This window comes from Aethina tumida, chromosome 6 (assembly GCF_024364675.1).
Source record: "Aethina tumida isolate Nest 87 chromosome 6, icAetTumi1.1, whole genome shotgun sequence".
Classification (NCBI taxonomy): Eukaryota; Metazoa; Arthropoda; class Insecta; order Coleoptera; family Nitidulidae; genus Aethina; species Aethina tumida.
In genome coordinates, this window is record NC_065440.1 from 10,880,073 (window position 1) to 10,900,338 (window position 20,266).

General features: G+C 30.1%; 2 protein-coding genes across 6 annotated transcripts in view; one reads left to right on the plus strand and one right to left on the minus strand.

Annotated features, from left to right (window-relative positions):
* The first annotated feature begins 7,034 nt into the window (after window positions 1–7,034).
* The window catches only part of LOC109605682 (tyrosine-protein kinase transmembrane receptor Ror-like), a 72,253-nt gene continuing 59,021 nt past the window's right edge, over window positions 7,035–20,266 (plus strand). For both annotated transcript variants that reach the window (XM_049968638.1, XM_049968639.1), the window contains exon 1: window positions 7,035–7,444. In XM_049968638.1, the coding sequence (XP_049824595.1) occupies window positions 7,384–7,444 (61 nt within the window). In that variant the 5' untranslated portion in view covers window positions 7,035–7,383. The remainder of the gene's footprint in view (window positions 7,445–20,266) is intronic.
* LOC109606353 (dual specificity protein kinase splA) overlaps window positions 15,688–20,266 on the minus strand; it is a 36,436-nt gene continuing 31,857 nt past the window's right edge. For 3 of the 4 annotated variants that reach the window (XM_049968644.1, XM_049968643.1, XM_049968646.1), the window contains 4 exons: window positions 20,063–20,229; window positions 17,016–17,308; window positions 16,470–16,958; window positions 15,688–16,255 (listed from right to left, as the gene is read on the minus strand). In XM_049968644.1, the coding sequence (XP_049824601.1) occupies window positions 15,972–16,255; window positions 16,470–16,958; window positions 17,016–17,308; window positions 20,063–20,229 (1,233 nt within the window). In that variant the 3' untranslated portion in view covers window positions 15,688–15,971. The remainder of the gene's footprint in view (window positions 16,256–16,469; window positions 16,959–17,015; window positions 17,309–20,062; window positions 20,230–20,266) is intronic. The other variant, XM_049968645.1, reaches the window with a different exon arrangement.

Here is a 20,266-nt window from a genome sequence, read left to right on the forward strand (position 1 = left end):
TGTTTTGGGTACTATAATGATGGTTATAGTGCACGTTTATAAACACATCTCTTTTTTGATACACCTTTATGTAGTGATTTATTTTGTATTTTTGAATAAAGAAATATATTAAGAATATTTGAAGTTATTTGTTACCTATATATAGGGTGATTCATGGTAACGAAAGAGACAGGTTGATTCACCTAACTTATTTATTAGAAGTGTGTGGAGAACGGAAGGAGGTATTGATTTGAAATTTTCATAGCAATTATAACTTGACTTGAATTACTCTTTTAATTTATTTCCAACAAAATTTTGTTTCCGGTTGTTCCGGAAATGACATCAATTTTTTTATCTTCACTGGTCCACCCTGTATATTTATGGATTTTTAAATTCTACGTATAATTGCAAATAAAATTGTTGTACCATGTCCTATACCTAAACTGAATAGTTTTCGGATTATTAATATTTTTTCAAATATTTCGACAGTTCAATTAATCAATTAAAATGTCTGTAAAGCCACTAATTTTGATGCTATTTAATTTGTGTCATACACGTTAACCATCACATCCTTTATGTAGTCATAATTAGTACTTCCAAATTTTATACAGGGTGTTCATATTTTACGTATATTTGTGTGCATATTAAAATATCAAGAGCACGTATAATTCTTACGTCCCTCAGAACGCCCAGTTTTAATTTCTGATAAGAACGTCAATTAAAAATATGGAACAATTGGTGATGGTCCCGGAGAATTTAATACTTTGTGTACAATGCAGTGAAAAAATTAAAGAAAATGGTGAAGCAATAACAAGTTACATAAATAAATTATGTATACTGTCAAATTGAATTAAAGGTGAAGCGTCAGACCAGTGTGACCAACGGCATAAATTAGCTTCGCCAACTGAAAACTCCAAACAAGAAAAAAGAAGTTAAAAGACATTTGGAGGAAGTATTTTGACATAACCAACGTGTCAACTCCTAAAGAGAAAAAGAAATTGGGGTGCAATATTTGCGGAAAGATATTCTGCTTTAGGTCCCTTCTCTGTAAACACATTCAGCTTCACACGAATATGAAGGAATTCAGATGTGACATGTGCAAGAAGGTGTTCGCTTGTCAGTACTATATGATGAGACACAAGTTGATGCACAAGAGAAACAATAAATTCGAATGCGACGTTTGTGGAAAGGAGCTCTCTGATATGTTCAATCTCTCCAGACATAAGGTAATTCACACGGAGAGGAAGAAATTTGAATGCGGGGTGTGCGGGAGGAAGTTCGCAGATAGGTCCAATTGCACCAGACACGAGAAGATGCATAATAAAAATTTATAGAATCGAAGACTGGGTACTAACCATAATTATGGTTATAGTGCAAGTTTATAACTACATCTTTTAGGATACACCTTTATTTAGTGATCTATTTTGTATTTTTGAATAAAGAAATATATTAAGAAAATTTGAAGTTATTTGTTATCCATATATAGGGTGATTCATGGTAACGAAAGAGACAGGTTGATTCATCTAACTTATTTATTAGAAGTGTGTGGAGAACGGAAAGAGGTATTGATTTGAAATTTTCATAGCAATTATAACTTGACTTGAATTACTTTTCTAATTTATTTCCAACAAAATTTTGTTTTCGGTTTTGCCGGAAGTGACATCAATTTTCTTATCTTCAATGAAACACTCTGTATATTTTTGGATTTTTAAATTCTACATATGTTTTCAAATAAAATGGCTGTACCATGTCCTATACTTAAATCGAATAGTTTTCGGATTACTAACATTTTTTCAAATATTTCGACAGTTCAATTAATCAATTAAAATGTCTGTAAAGCCACTAATTTTGATGCTATTTAATTTGTGTCATACACGTTAACCATCACATCCTTTATGTAGTCATAATTAGTACTTCCAAATTTTATACAGGGTGTTCATATTTTACGTATATTTGTGTGCATATTAAAATATCAAGAGCACGTATAATTCTTACGTCACTCAGAACGCCCAGTTTTAATTTCTGATAAGAACGTCAATTAAAATTATGGAACAATTGGTGGTGGTGCCGGAGAATTTAATAATTTGTGTCCAATGCAGTGAAAAAATTAAAGAAAATGGTGAAGCAATAACAAGTTACATAAATAAATTATGTATACTGTCAAATTGAATTAAAGGTAAAGCGTCAGATCGTGCGACCAACGGCATAAATTAGCTTCGCCAACTGAAAACACTAAACAGGAAAAAAAAAGTTAAAAGACATTTGGAAGAAGTATTTTGACATAACCAACGTGTCAACTCGTAAAGAGAAAAAGAAATAGGGGTACAATATTTGCAGAAAGATATTCAGCTTTAGGTCCATTTTCTGTAAACACATTCAGCTTCACACAAATATGAAGGAATTCAGATGTAACATTTGCAAGAAGGTGTTCGCCTGTCAGTACTATATGATGAAACACACGTTGATGCAGAAGAGAAACAATAAATTCGAATGCGACGTTTGTGGAAAGGAGCTCTCTGACATGTTCAATCTCTCCAGACATAAGGTAATTCACACGGAGAGGAAGAAATTTGAATGCGGGGTTTGCGGGAGGAAGTTCCCAGATAGGTCCAATTGCACTAGACACGAGAAGCTGCATAATAAAAATTTATAGAATCGAAGACTGTTTGGGTACTAACCATAATCATGGTTATAGTGCAAGTTTATAAACACATCTTTTAGGATACACCTTTATTTAGTGATCTATTTTGTATTTTTGAATAAAGAATTATATTAAGAAAAGTTATTTGTTATGCGTATATAGGGTGATTCATGGTAACGAAATATATAGATTGATTCACCTAACATATTTATTAGAAGTGTGTGGAGAACAGAAGGAGGTATTGATTTGAAATTTTCATAGCAATTATAACTTGACTTGAATTACTTTTCTAATTTATTTCCAACAAAATTTTGTTTCCGGTTTTGCCGGAAGCGACATCAATTTTCTTATCTTCAATGGAACACTCTGTATATTATTGGATTTTTAAATTCTACATATATTTTCAAATAAAATGGCTGTACCATGTCCTATACTTAAATCGATTAGTTTTCGGATTATTAACATTTTTTCAAATATTTTGACTGTTTAATGGATCAATTAAAATGTCTGTAAAGTCACTAATTTTGATGCTATTTAATTTGTGTCATTCACGTTAACCAAAGACCATCCTTTGTGTAGCCACAATTAGTACTTTCAAATTTTATACAGGGTGTTCGTATTTTACGTATATTTGTGTGCATATTAAAATATCAAGAGCACGTATAATTCTTACGTCACTCAGAACGCCCAGTTTTAATTTCTGATAAGAACGTCAATTAAAAATATGAAACAATTGGTGGTGGTGCCGGAGAGTATAATAATTTGTGTCCAATGCAGTGAAAAAATTAAAGAAAATGGTGAAGCAATAACAACTTACATAAATAAATTATGTATACTGTCAAATTGAATTAAAGGTAAAGCGTCAGATCAGTGCGACCAACGGCATAAATTAGCTTCGCCAACTGAAAACACTAAACAGGAAAAAAAAAGTTAAGACATTTGGAAGAAGTATTTTGACAACCAACGTGTCAACTCGTAAAAAGAAAAATAAATTAGGGCGCAATATTTGCAGAAAGATATTCAGCTTTAGGTCCATTTTCTGTAAACACATTCAGCTTTACACAAATATGAAGGAATTCAGATGTGACATGTGCAAGAAGGTGTTCGCTTGTCAGTACTATATGATGAAACACACGTTGATGCACAAGAGAAACAATAAATTCGAATGCGACGTTTGTGGTAAGGAGCTCTCTGACATGTTCAATCTCTCCAGACATAAGGTAATTCACACGGAGAGGAAGAAATTTGAATGTGGGGTTTGCGGGAGGAAGTTCGCAGATAGGTCCAATTGCACCAGACACGAGAAGCTGCATAATAAAAATTTATAGAATCGAATACTGTTTGGGTACTAACCATAATCATGGTTATAGTGCAAGTATATAATTACATCTTTTAGGATACACCTTTATTTAGTGATCTATTTTGTATTTTTGAATAAAGAAATATATTAAGAAAATTTGAAGTTATTTGTTACCCATATATAGGGTGATTCATGGTAACGAAAGAGACAGGTTGATTCACCTAACTTATTTATCAGAAGTGTGTGGAGAACGGAAAGAGGTATTGATTTGAAATTTTCATAGCAGTTATAACTTGACTTGAATTACTTTTCTAATTTATTTCCAACAAAATTTTGTTTCCGGATTTGCCGGAAGTGACATCAATTTTCTTATCTTCAATGAAACACTCTGTATATTTTTGGATTTTTAAATTCTACATATATTTTCAAATAAAATGATTGCACCATGTCCTATACTTAAATCGAATAGTTTTCGGATTATTAACATTTTTTTAAATATTTTGACAGTTCAATTGATCAATTAAAATGTCTGTAAAGCCACTAATTTTAATGCTATTTAATTTGTGTCATACATGTTAACCATCACATCCTTTATGTAGCCATAACTAGTACATTCAAATTTTATACAGGGTGTTCGTATTTTACGTTTATTTGTGTGCTTATTAAACTATCAAGAGCACATATAATTCTTACGTCACTCAAAACGCCCAGTTTTAATTTCTGATAAGAACGTCAATTAAAAATATGGAACAATTGGTTGTGGTGCCGGAGAGTATAATAATTTGTGTCCAATGCAGTGAAAAAATTAAAGAAAATGGTGAAGCAATAACAACTTACATAAATAAATTATGTATACTGTCAAATTGAATTAAAGATAAAGCGTCAAATCAGTGCGACCAACGGCATAAATTAGCTTCGCCAACTGAAAACACTAAACAGGAAAAAAAAAGTTAAGACATTTGGAAGAAGTATTTTGACATAACCAACGTGTTAACTCGTAAAGAGAAAAAGAAATTAGGGTACAATATTTGCGGAAAGATAATCTGCTTTAGGTCCATTCTCTGTAAACTCATTCAGCTTCACACTAGTATGAAGGAATTCAGATGTGACATTTGCAAGAAGGTGTTCGCTTGTCAGTACTATATGATGAGACACACGTTGATGCACAAGAGAAACAAGAAATTCGAATGCGACGTTTGTGGGAAGAAGCTCTCCGATATGTCCAATCTCTCCCGACATAAGGTAATTCACACGAAGGAGAAGAAATTTGAATGCGGGGTTTGCGGGAGGAAGTTCTCCGACAGGTCCAATCGCACCAGGCACGAGAGGCTGCATAATAAAAATTTATAGAATTGGAGACTGTTTTGGTGCTAACTATAATCATCATCATCATCATCATAGTGCATGTTTATAAACACACCTCTTTGGATACAACTTTATTTAAAAATATATATAAAAAAAGAAAATTTGATGTTATTTGTTATTATTATACAGGGTGTTTCATGGTAACGAAATATAACTTGAATTACTTTTCTAATTTATTTCTAACAAAATATCGTTTCCAGTTTTGCCGGAAGTGACATCAATTTTCTTATCTTCAATGGAACACTCTGTATATTTTTGGATTTTTAAATTGTACATATAATTTCCAATAAAATAGTTGTACCATGTCCTATACCTAAACCGAATAGTTCTCGGATTATTAATATTTTTTCAAAAATTTTGACAGTTTAATGGGCCAACTAAAATGACTGTAGAATCACTAATTGTGATACTATTTAATTTCTGACATACACGTTAACCAATGACCATTGTTTAAGTAGTCATAATTAGTATTTTCAAAATTTATACAGGATGTACGTATTTTACGTTTATTTTACATTACAGATAAAATTCTGTAACAAGTCATATACCTAAATCCACTCATTTTTGAATTGCTTTGGAGGAGTCATTATTAATTCTCTCAAATTTTTACTTTTTTAATATATAATTTAATTATGCTAAATATGTGGTACATTGTGTTACATTGAAAATAACAAAGTTATTCATTTTTTAAGATGTACTATATTAAACAAAATATCCCCTTTATTTAATTTATTTGACAAAAAATATTTTTGTATATTATTTTCCATTATTAATAAAATAAAATTGAAGTTTATTCAACCTTTATATTAATAATTTATACAAAAATGTATTTTTTATAAATATATTTAAATTGAAATGTTGTAAATTTGTTTAATAATAAAATATACATAGTGAATTAAAGAATTGTTATCAGTTAAATTGAATGTTCACGCATGCGCCTGAATGTAAACTACAAAATATTTTGTATTTTCAATCAGTATATATTTTTGTGTTTTAATTAATCTACTTATATTTAATTATAATTTATTAAATAAAGTGTAAAATGATTTATGATTAACTATTGAATAAATAAATAAACTGATATTTGCTTATTATCCATGTACAAGGAGATTCAGTGTTTATCATATCAAAAGAGTCCACAAAGCAAAAATATATTAAAATATAAATTTATTAAACCCGTATATTAATCAAATATATATGGTAATTAAAATAATTGTTATCAATTAATTTGTATGTGGTTTGTTATACATTATAAAATATTTGGTATATTTCTTTTCACGTAATCTATAATCAATATTATTTATAAACGTCAACTTTTGCCGCCTGTTTTGAGATGGCGCCATGCTCGTTCTAATATAAATATGCTGTGGTCTATTTTTCTAAACAATTTTCTTGATTAAAGTATTGCGAAGTGTTAAAACAACAGCAAAATTTTGAGTGATTTTTTACAATTATAAAAATTGCAATTATTAATTAGATTACGATAATTTCCAATGCATTTAGTATTCCCTGGCTTTCGGCACGGCGTCAAAGATGGCGCTCCATTTGCAACACTTCAAAAAGTTCACGGACGAATTTTTAATATATAAATATCCCATCAGCCAATAAATTCACAACATCTAGAATTTCCTCATTTAAAAACATTAAAAAGAATGCGACATGTACCGAAAATTCAAAAAGTTTCGGGCAAAAATCGGCTTGTCTCAAAATGTTATCAGATTGGCAGCCCTGCGTCGTCCACTCGATCCGTCAAACTTGTGTACTGTAAATATTTGGGCATCTCGTTGCGCCGTACGTACGCGTAATACAAAACAAACAAAAAAAAAAAAAATGCACGAGTCGAAAACAACGAATTCCTGACTGGACCGCAACGCAATTCCGTCCGTGACGCAACGACGCAACTCAAAATCGGTCGGCGAGAGGTGCCCGTAACCCGGTGTCCAGTGTTGGCCGTAAAACCCATGTTTGGACCAGTGCCGCAAATCTAACTGTAACCGAAGCGGATCGGGCAACGAAAAAAAAATGCGTCCGAAAACGTTCCCGCGATTCTAATCGGTGCGGTATTTTTGATGACACGGACAGTTTGCACGGTGGCAACATGAGTAGGACCTTTTGTGCTTTCATTTGTGCGTTTATGGTGTCGGTTGCCTTAAAACACGGTGAGTGATTTACAATCTGTCGGATAGGATTTTCAATGGGGCTTTTGTTTGCCGGATGCGTGAGGTTTAATTGATAGACGGAGTTTCGTATTAGAAAGCATCGCTGAATGGTTAAACTGGCACGTTAATCCACTTTTTTAGGGGCCGTAGCATGCACATGGTACAATTGTTGCGTCTGTTCGATTGAAATTGGGGTGGAAACTGGATAAAACCGTATCGTGAACGGTAATTTCGATGATAATAATCGTATTAACTGAATGGATTTAATAATTGATTTATCTAACTAAGTGTCTAATGATTATGATAAAATATTGCTGGTACAGTAATAACAACATAAGGTTTTATTGTTTTATTAATTTATGCGATAAGTTGGAAAATGGTCTTTTGTAATCAGAAACCTTTGTACTTGTATGCATTAAAATAGATTCACAATGTTCATTTGTATTTTTTTCTTTTGCTTATATACAAAGAAATTATAATGATAAAACCTATAAGCACAAACAAAGTTTAATTATTGATTAACTGTTGATAAATGAAAGTGATAAACATGAAAGAAAATCTAAACAAACTTTTTTGATTTATACATTTATTTCTTAGAATGAAATTCATACTGTAACAACCAGGTACACCTCCTGTGATTGTATGTAGCTCCATTTGATTGCTAATATGTATAACATATATATTTATTACATAAATACAATTTTCTAAATGTTTCAGATATCAACTGCTGATAAAAAATTCGTGGAAGAATAATTTTTAATGTTTTTTCACTGTTCACAAGATAAACAAGATAATTACACCAAATATTAGGAGTACGGTTTTTGTCTGTAAATTGCTTATTTTATGCCCTAAGGTTATGAAGACCTGATTAAAATTTAAGGATTTCTTCACGTTCTATCATTCATATGTAAAAATAGTTTCTTTGCTTGAATTATTTGAGGAAACCTAAGGAAAATACTCAATTTTGCTTTATACTATCTTATTTCATATTATAACAACTATAAATTATCTAATAATTGGGATGAAGCTTAAAAAGATCTTTCGTTTGAATACCAACATGTATATTGAAATTATTCATTTAATTGAGTTATCAAAAAATAATATTTTTCCCTCCATAAATCATATACCTATTGCTGCCGAAAAACTTATTTTAAAATAGTGGTTTTAAATGTTTGTACTAATAAAGAGAAACAGGTTTTAGAAGTTTTTACTTTTCTCATAAACACAAATTGAAAATAATAACAGGAAATGTCAGGAATCGATTTTTTCTATATAACTTTCTTATTCCATAGCCCATGGATTATGAATATCTGCAATAAAATGAGAAATTTCTTCATAAACTTTTGTTTAAGTATCAACAATTATAGTGAAGTATTTTACTTGGTTGAATTAGTTGAGAAAACTACAAAAAATCATACATTTTTGACTGCTTTTGCTTTTAACTTTCTTATTTCATACGCTAACGACTATGAATTATCTAATAATTGGATGAAGCTTAAAAAGATCTTTCGTTTGAATACCAACATGTATATTGAAATTATTCATTTAATTGAGTTATCAAAAAAATAATATTTTTCCCTCCATAAATTATATACCGATTGCTACCGAGAAACTTATTTTACAATAGTGGTTTTAAATGTTTATAGTAATAAAGAGAAACAGGGTTTAGAAGTTGTTACTTATCACATAAATTGAAAATAATTACAGGAAATGTCAGGAATCGTTTTTTTCTATATAACTTTCTTATTTCATAGCCTAAGGATTATGAATATCTGTAATAAACTGAGAAATTTCTTCAGGAACTTTCGTTTAAGTATCAACAATTATAGTGAAGTATTTTACTTGGTTGAATTAGTTGAAAAAACTACAAAAAATCATAAATTTTTGCTTTTAACTTTCTTATTTCATACGCTAACGACTATGAATTGTCTAATAATTGGATGAAGCTTAAAAAGATCTTTCGTTTGAATACCAACATGTATATTGAAATTATTCATTTAATTGAGTTATCAAAAAAATAATATTTTTCCTTCCATAAATCATATACCGATTGCTACCGAGAAACTTATTTTACAATAGTGGTTTTAAATGTTTATAGTAATAAAGAGAAACAGGGTTTAGAAGTTGTTACTTATCACATAAATTGAAAATAATTGCAGGAAATGTCAGGAATCGATTTTTTCTATATAACTTTGTTATTTAATAGTCCGTGGACTATGAATATCTGCAATAAAATGAGAAATTTCTTCAGAAGCTTTCGTTTAAGTATTAACAATTATAGTGAAGTATTTTACTTGGTTGAATTAGTTGAAAAAACTACAAAAAATCATAAATTTTTGCTTTTAACTTTCTTATTTCATACGCTAACGACTATGAATTATCTAATAATTGGATGAAGCTTAAAAAGATCTTTCGTTTGAATACCAACATGTATATTGAAATTATTCATTTAATTGAGTTATCAAAAAAATAATATTTTTCCCTCCATAAATCATATACCGATTGCTACCGAGAAACTTATTTTACAATAGTGGTTTTAAATGTTTATAGTAATAAAGAGAAACAGGGTTTAGAAGTTGTTACTTATCACATAAATTGAAAATAATTGCAGGAAATGTCAGGAATCGATTTTTTCTATATAACTTTGTTATTTCACAGTCCATGGATTATGAATATCTGCAATAAAATGAGAAATTTCTTCAGAAACTTTCGTTTAAGTATCAACAATTATAGTGAAGTATTTTACTTGGTTGAATTAGTTGAAAAAACTACAAAAAATCATAAATTTTTGCTTTTAACTTTCTTATTTCATACGCTAACGACTATGAATCATCTAATAATTGGATGAAGCTTAAAAAGATCTTTCGTTTGAATACCAACATGTATATTGAAATTATTCATTTAATTGAGTTATCAAAAAAATAATATTTTTCCCTCCATAAATCATATACCGATTGCTACCGAGAAACTTATTTTACAATAGTGGTTTTAAATGTTTATAGTAATAAAGAGAAACAGGGTTTAGAAGTTGTTACTTATCACATAAATTGAAAATAATTGCAGGAAATGTCAGGAATCGATTTTTTCTATATAACTTTGTTATTTCACAGTCCATAGATTATGAATATCTGCAATAAAATGAGAAATTTCTTCAGAAACTTTCGTTTAAGTATCAACAATTATAGTGAAGTATTTTACTTGGTTGAATTAGTTGAAAAAACTACAAAAAATCATAAATTTTTGCTTTTAACTTTCTTATTTCATACGCTAACGACTATGAATTATCTAATAATTGGATGAAGCTTAAAAAGATCTTTCGTTTGAATACCAACATGTATATTGAAATTATTCATTTAATTGAGTTATCAAAAAAATAATATTTTTCCCTCCATAAATCATATACCGATTGCTACCGAGAAACTTATTTTACAATAGTGGTTTTAAATGTTTATAGTAATAAAGAGAAACAGGGTTTAGAAGTTGTTACTTATCACATAAATTGAAAATAATTGCAGGAAATGTCAGGAATCGATTTTTTCTATATAACTTTGTTATTTCACAGTCCATGGATTATGAATATCTGCAATAAAATGAGAAATTTCTTCAGAAACTTTCGTTTAAGTATCAACAATTATAGTGAAGTATTTTACTTGGTTGAATTAGTTGAAAAAACTACAAAAAATCATAAATTTTTGCTTTTAACTTTCTTATTTCATACGCTAACGACTATGAATTGTCTAATAATTGGATGAAGCTTAAAAAGATCTTTCGTTTGAATACCAACATGTATATTGAAATTATTCATTTAATTGAGTTATCAAAAAAATAATATTTTTCCCTCCATAAATCATATACCGATTGCTACCGAGAAACTTATTTTACAATAGTGGTTTTAAATGTTTATAGTAATAAAGAGAAACAGGGTTTAGAAGTTGTTACTTATCACATAAATTGAAAATAATTGCAGGAAATGTCAGGAATCGATTTTTTCTATATAACTTTGTTATTTAATAGTCCGTGGACTATGAATATCTGCAATAAAATGAGAAATTTCTTCAGAAGCTTTCGTTTAAGTATTAACAATTATAGTGAAGTATTTTACTTGGTTGAATTAGTTGAAAAAACTACAAAAAATCATAAATTTTTGCTTTTAACTTTCTTATTTCATACGCTAACGACTATGAATCATCTAATAATTGGATGAAGCTTAAAAAGATCTTTCGTTTGAATACCAACATGTATATTGAAATTATTCATTTAATTGAGTTATCAAAAAAATAATATTTTTCCCTCCATAAATCATATACCGATTGCTACCGAGAAACTTATTTTACAATAGTGGTTTTAAATGTTTATAGTAATAAAGAGAAACAGGGTTTAGAAGTTGTTACTTATCACATAAATTGAAAATAATTGCAGGAAATGTCAGGAATCGATTTTTTCTATATAACTTTGTTATTTCACAGTCCATAGATTATGAATATCTGCAATAAAATGAGAAATTTCTTCAGAAACTTTCGTTTAAGTATCAACAATTATAGTGAAGTATTTTACTTGGTTGAATTAGTTGAAAAAACTACAAAAAATCATAAATTTTTGCTTTTAACTTTCTTATTTCATACGCTAACGACTATGAATTATCTAATAATTGGATGAAGCTTAAAAAGATCTTTCGTTTGAATACCAACATGTATATTGAAATTATTCATTTAATTGAGTTATCAAAAAAATAATATTTTTCCCTCCATAAATCATATACCGATTGCTACCGAGAAACTTATTTTACAATAGTGGTTTTAAATGTTTATAGTAATAAAGAGAAACAGGGTTTAGAAGTTGTTACTTATCACATAAATTGAAAATAATTGCAGGAAATGTCAGGAATCGATTTTTTCTATATAACTTTGTTATTTCACAGTCCATGGATTATGAATATCTGCAATAAAATGAGAAATTTCTTCAGAAACTTTCGTTTAAGTATCAACAATTATAGTGAAGTATTTTACTTGGTTGAATTAGTTGAAAAAACTACAAAAAATCATAAATTTTTGCTTTTAACTTTCTTATTTCATACGCTAACGACTATGAATCATCTAATAATTGGATGAAGCTTAAAAAGATCTTTCGTTTGAATACCAACATGTATATTGAAATTATTCATTTAATTGAGTTATCAAAAAAATAATATTTTTCCCTCCATAAATCATATACCGATTGCTACCGAGAAACTTATTTTACAATAGTGGTTTTAAATGTTTATAGTAATAAAGAGAAACAGGGTTTAGAAGTTGTTACTTATCACATAAATTGAAAATAATTGCAGGAAATGTCAGGAATCGATTTTTTCTATATAACTTTGTTATTTCACAGTCCATAGATTATGAATATCTGCAATAAAATGAGAAATTTCTTCAGAAACTTTCGTTTAAGTATCAACAATTATAGTGAAGTATTTTACTTGGTTGAATTAGTTGAAAAAACTACAAAAAATCATAAATTTTTGCTTTTAACTTTCTTATTTCATACGCTAACGACTATGAATTATCTAATAATTGGATGAAGCTTAAAAAGATCTTTCGTTTGAATACCAACATGTATATTGAAATTATTCATTTAATTGAGTTATCAAAAAAATAATATTTTTCCCTCCATAAATCATATACCGATTGCTACCGAGAAACTTATTTTACAATAGTGGTTTTAAATGTTTATAGTAATAAAGAGAAACAGGGTTTAGAAGTTGTTACTTATCACATAAATTGAAAATAATTGCAGGAAATGTCAGGAATCGATTTTTTCTATATAACTTTGTTATTTCACAGTCCATGGATTATGAATATCTGCAATAAAATGAGAAATTTCTTCAGAAACTTTCGTTTAAGTATCAACAATTATAGTGAAGTATTTTACTTGGTTGAATTAGTTGAAAAAACTACAAAAAATCATAAATTTTTGCTTTTAACTTTCTTATTTCATACGCTAACGACTATGAATCATCTAATAATTGGATGAAGCTTAAAAAGATCTTTCGTTTGAATACCAACATGTATATTGAAATTATTCATTTAATTGAGTTATCAAAAAAATAATATTTTTCCCTCCATAAATCATATACCGATTGCTACCGAGAAACTTATTTTACAATAGTGGTTTTAAATGTTTATAGTAATAAAGAGAAACAGGGTTTAGAAGTTGTTACTTATCACATAAATTGAAAATAATTGCAGGAAATGTCAGGAATCGATTTTTTCTATATAACTTTGTTATTTCACAGTCCATAGATTATGAATATCTGCAATAAAATGAGAAATTTCTTCAGAAACTTTCGTTTAAGTATCAACAATTATAGTGAAGTATTTTACTTGGTTGAATTAGTTGAAAAAACTACAAAAAATCATAAATTTTTGCTTTTAACTTTCTTATTTCATACGCTAACGACTATGAATCATCTAATAATTGGATGAAGCTTAAAAAGATCTTTCGTTTGAATACTAACATGTATATTGAAATTATTCATTTAATTGAGTTATCAAAAAAATAATATTTTTCCCTCCATAAATCATATACCGATTGCTACCGAGAAACTTATTTTACAATAGTGGTTTTAAATGTTTATAGTAATAAAGAGAAACAGGGTTTAGAAGTTGTTACTTATCTCATAAACACAAATTGAAAATAATTGCAGGAAATGTCAGGAATCGATTTTTTCTATATAACTTTGTTATTTCACAGTCCATGGATTATGAATATCTGCAATAAAATGAGAAATTTCTTCAGAAACTTTCGTTTAAGTATCAACAATTATAGTGAAGTATTTTACTTGGTTGAATTAGTTGAAAAAACTACAAAAAATCATAAATTTTTGCTTTTAACTTTCTTATTTCATACGCTAACGACTATGAATCATCTAATGATTGGATGAAGCTTAAAAAGATCTTTCGTTTGAATACCAACATGTATATTGAAATTATTCATTTAATTGAGTTATCAAAAAAATAATATTTTTCCCTCCATAAATCATATACCGATTGCTGCCGAGAAACTTATTTTAAAATAGTGGTTTTAAATGTTTATACTAATAAAGAGAAACAGGGTTTAGAAGTTTTTACTTATCTCATAAACACAAATTGAAAATAATTACAGGAAATGTAAGGAATCGATTTTTTCTATATAACTCTCTTATTTCATAGCCCATAGATTATGAATATCTGTAATAAACTGAGAAATTTCTTCAGGAACTTTCGTTTAAGTATCAACAATTATAGTGAAGTATTTTACTTGGTTGAATTAGTTGAAAAATCTACAAAAAATCATACATTTTTGCTTTTAACTTTCTTATTTCATACTCTAACGACTATGAATTATTTTATGATTGGATGAAGCTTAAAAAGATCTTTCGTTTGAATACTAACATGTATATTGAAATTTTTCATTTAATTGAGTTATCAAAAAAATACATTTTTCCCTCCTTAAATCATATACCCATTGCTGCCGAAAGACTTATTTTAAAATAGTGGTTTTTAGATGTTTATACTAATAAAAAGAAACAGGATTTAGAAGTTTTTGCTTATCTGACAAACACAAATTGAAAATAATTGCAGGAAATGTAAGGAATCGATTTTTTCTATATAACTTTCTTATTTCATAGTCCATGGATTATGAATATCTGAAATAAAATGAGAAATTTCTTCAGAAACTTTCGTTTAAGTATCAACAATTATAGTGAAGTATTTTACTTGGTTGAATTAGTTGAGAAAACTACAAAAAATCATATATTTTTGCTTTTAACATTCTTATTCTATACACTTACGACTATGAATTATCTAATAATTGGATGAAGCTTAAAAAAAGTTTACACCAATAAAGAGAAACACGGTTTAGAATCACAAACACAAATTGAAAATAATTACAGGAATCGATTTTTTCTATATAACTTTCTGATTTCATATCCCATAGGTTATGAATATAAAATGAGAAATCTCTTCAGGAACTCTTGTTTAATTGTCAATAGTCTTAGTGAAATATTTTACTTGGTTAAATTAGTTGAAAAAGCTACAAAAAAGATATTTTTGTTTTGATCTTTCTTATTTTTCACTTGTTTCATAAACACAAACTGAAAAAATTTACAGAAAATATTAGGAGTCCCTGTATTCTCTCTAAATATTTTATTTCATACTCTTGGTTATGAAGATTGGATATCAAATGAAAAATATCTTTGGGAACTGTCATTAAATACCAACAGGCAAGTGAAATATTTTATTTGATTAAATCATTTGATAAAAACTACAAAAAAATACACATTTCTGCTATAAATTTTCTTTAACAATTTCAAGTACCAAAAGTCCATAGCGAAATATTTATTGGTGGTTGCCGCCAAGTACGTAGAAATACACAAAAAAAAACGATTCAAAAAGTCTCTTGAACGTAACGAGGTCGATAAAAACGAAAGTCCGTCCGTAATCCCGTTTATTTATGACACGTAATAAAAGAAGTCCATTTTACAAGTGACGTAAAAACAAAGTCACCGTCACAAACATCCGTTACCCCAGCACCCGCACCACGGCACTTTTCCGTTCAGAGGCACGTTCGACAGCGTGGACATCTTCCTCTGCGTGTTCATCGTTTCGCAGCTGCTCATGCTGGTCCTGTCGCTGTCGTCGTACGCGAATCCCATACGGTAGTCCAGCGAACGGTCGGTGCACACGGAGTAGGAACGTTCTCGCAGCAGGCGCGGGTCTATGCTGGACATGGTGTTGCGTCTGATCTTGCTGCGGTCGGAACGTTTGTGCTTTTTGTGCTTCTTGTGCTGGTCTGAAATTACAAAAAAATTATAGTCGTAAAAATTATGTTATTTGGACATATTTTTCTTCCGAAGAGGTTCGGCTTCCCCAGGTCCTGGTGACCTCCTCGGAGATGATGTCCACACCTAAGAAATATTACACCGCGGAACCCCAGGTCCTGGGGGACCCGCTGCAGATGGTGTCCACATCGGAGATGACGTCCACCATGTGACAATAATCATTACCTTCTTCTTTGACGTGTACGTGTTTCCTGTCCGGACTGACCGAAGCGCTTTTCCTGCCCTTCTTCTCCGACGGCTCCTTCTTGTCCATCTGCGAGTTCCGCTTCTCCAGACTCGTTTTGCTGTCCGAACTCGTCGGCGTTTTCGGTTCCACGTTGCTCGTCTCCGTCGTCGACTTCTTGGACTCTATACTGGGCGTTTTTTGGTGCAGTCCTTTGCTCTTGTCGCCGAATTTTATGTCGAAGATCGAATGTTTCTTGGTGTCCGGTTTCTCAGCTTCCGCCTTCTTCTTGTCTTTCTTGCCCTTGAAGTGTATCGACACCTTTCGTCTTATGCTCAGTTTCGGCGATTTGGCGGTTTCTTGGGTTTCCTCTTTGAGATCGGCTTCGGGTTTTTCGGGTTTGGTCGTTTTGAACTTGAGGTTCTCCTCGTTCTCGCTGGACACTTGCTCCGACGAGGCGTCGTTGGATTTTGACTTCTTCACCTCCTTATCTATAACAAATATCAAATCTAATATCTATTCTATCCAAAAATTAAGCAGGAACATACCGTTTTCTTTAGGTGTGACCAGGAAGTTGTCCGGGTTGTATCTCATGTGAAAATAGTCCGAGTTCACGTAATTGTCCTTCAGGTTGCCGAAGAAGAACGGATTGTTGTCGGGTTCTTGAGGCGGTGGCGGCGGCGGCAGAGGACTTACACTCAAAGGGGGTGGTTCACCGAAAGCTGGAGTCGTCAAAAATTGCACGTCCGGCGGCTGGTGAATTTCGGGCGGCAGGAGGCACAGGTTTTGTTGGGAGGCTGACAGGTCCTCCAGGGGTTGTTGGTTCAGACTTTCGAAGCTCCTGTAAGTGTTTTATTTATTTAAATCACTTTCATTGAACAACTTGTAGTTTCAGTGTAAACTTGATATGTTGCAGTTATATCAGAGTTGCAGAGTATTACATGCGAAAATTAATTATTACATTATTACGTTACAAAAAAGGTTTCATTCTTACAAAGAAAGTAAACATAATTATAATTACTCATGGAGGGGTTGAAAAGGGTGAAACTGGACAATTAATGTTGGTTACATCGTTAGAATTAAAGATTTCACTCTCAAATTTTTAGAATAAGCACTTTTAATATTTATGAAGAAGATTCATTTAATTTTATTTACTGACAGAGGGTTGTAGAGGTAAAAATAATTAATTAATATTATCTGCGTCGTTACAAAAGAGGTTTCACTCTTAAATCTTTAGGAAAAATGACTTTAGACACTCAGAAAGAAAATAAACATAATTATAATTACTCATAGAGGGGTTGAAAAGGGTGAAACTGGACAATTAATGTTGATTACATCGTTAGAAACAAAAATTTCACTCTCAAACTTTTAGAATAGGCACTTTTAATATTTATGTAGAAGATTCATTTAATTTTATTTACTGACAGAGGGTTGTAGAGGTAAAAATAAGTAATTAATATTGTCTGCGTCGTCACAAAAAATGGTTTCACTCTCAAATCTTTAAGAAAAATGACTTTCGATACTTACAAAGAAAGTAAACATAATTATAATTACCCATGGAGGGGTTGAAAAGGGTGAAACTGGACAATTAATGTTGGTTACATCATTAGAAACAAAGATTTTACTCTCAAATTTTTAGAATAAGCACTTTTAATATTTATGTAGAAGATTTATTTAATTTTATTTACTGACAGAGGGTTGTAGGGGGTAAAAATAAGTAATTAATATTGTCTGCGTCGTTACAAAAAAAGGTTTCACTCTTAAATCTTTAGGAAAAATGACTTTAGATACTCACAAAGAGAATAAACATAATTATAATCACTCATAGAGGGATTGAAAAGGGTGAAATTGGGCAATTAATGTTGGTTACATCATTAGAAACAAAGATTTCACTCTCAAATTTTTAGAATAGGCACTTTTAATATTTATGTAGAAGATTCATTTAATTTTATTTACTGGCAGAGGGTTGTAGAGGTAAAAATAATTAATTAATATTATCTGCGTCGTTACAAAAAAGGTTTCACTCTTAAATCTTTAGGAAAAATGACTTTAGACACTCACAAAGAAAATAAACATAATTATAATTACTCATAGAGGGGTTGAAAAGGGTGAAACTGGACAATTAATGTTGATTACATCGTTAGAAACAAAAATTTCACTCTCAAACTTTTAGAATAGGCACTTTTAATATTTATGTAGAAGATTCATTTAATTTTATTTATTGACAGAGGGTTGTAGGGGGTAAAAATAAGTAATTAATATTGTCTGCGTCGTCACAAAAAATGGTTTCACTCTCAAATCTTTAAGAAAAATGACTTTCGATACTTACAAAGAAAGTAAACATAATTATAATTACCCATGGAGGGGTTGAAAAGGGTGAAACTGGACAATTAATGTTGGTTACATCATTAGAAACAAAGATTTTACTCTCAAATTTTTAGAATAGCCACTTTTAATATTTATGTAGAAGATTTATTTAATTTTATTTACTGACAGAGTGTTGTAGGGGGTAAAAATAAGTAATTAAAATTGTCTGCGTCGTTACAAAAAAAGGTTTCACTCTTAAATCTGTAGGAAAAATGACTTTAGATACTCACAAAGAGAATAAACATAATTATAATCACTCATAGAGGGATTGAAAAGGGTGAAATTGGGCAATTAATGTTGGTTACATCATTAGAAACAAAGATTTCACTCTCAAATTTTTAGAATAGGCACTTTTAATATTTATGTAGAAGATTCATTTAATTTTATTTACTGGCAGAGGGTTGTAGAGGTAAAAATAATTAATTAATATTATCTGCGTCGTTACAAAAAAGGTTTCACTCTTAAATCTTTAGGAAAAATGACTTTAGACACTCACAAAGAAAATAAACATAATTATAATTACTCATAGAGGGGTTGAAAAGGGTGAAACTGGACAATTAATGTTGATTACATCGTTAGAAACAAAAATTTCACTCTCAAACTTTTAGAATAGGCACTTTTAATATTTATGTAGAAGATTCATTTAATTTTATTTATTGACAGAGGGTTGTAGGGGGTAAAAATAAGTAATTAATATTGTCTGCGTCGTCACAAAAAATGGTTTCACTCTCAAATCTTTAAGAAAAATGACTTTCGATACTTACAAAGAAAGTAAACATAATTATAATTACCCATGGAGGGGTTGAAAAGGGTGAAACTGGACAATTAATGGTTATATCGTTATGATATATAGATTTCACTCTTAAATTCTTAGAATAAGCACTATTAATATTTATAAAAAAATTTATAATTTTATTTACTTACAGAGAGTTGTTGGGGGGGTAAAAATAGCCAATTCATGTTGTTTGTGTGTTTAAAAATAAAGATTTCACTCTTCAGGGTGGAAAGTTTAATTAATATTAATTAATTAGTTAGTGAAAATGATATTTTTAAAGACTTCTTAATGTGACAATCAACATAAATCAATATTAATTGTCCATTTTCACACACTTCAATTTTCCATGAGTAAATACAATTTAATGAACATGTTACGTCAGGTATTTACATTAAACAAGCCTGTTAATTTTATCCTTCCAAGTGTACAGCAGCACCTGCCCTTGTTCTTTACCTTTGAATGTTCTTGTACTTCTCGAAGCCGATGAGCGGCATCGCCGTGGGCATCAGCACCACATTCAGCTCGCTCTTGTACGGCTTCTGCTCCTCGTGTTGCGCCGGCTCCTGAACGGGCTGCTGCTGTTGTCCTCCTCGCTGTAAATTTGAGATCCTTAGTATTTCCTAACGGACGTCAGAGGCGTGAGAAACACAATTCTAC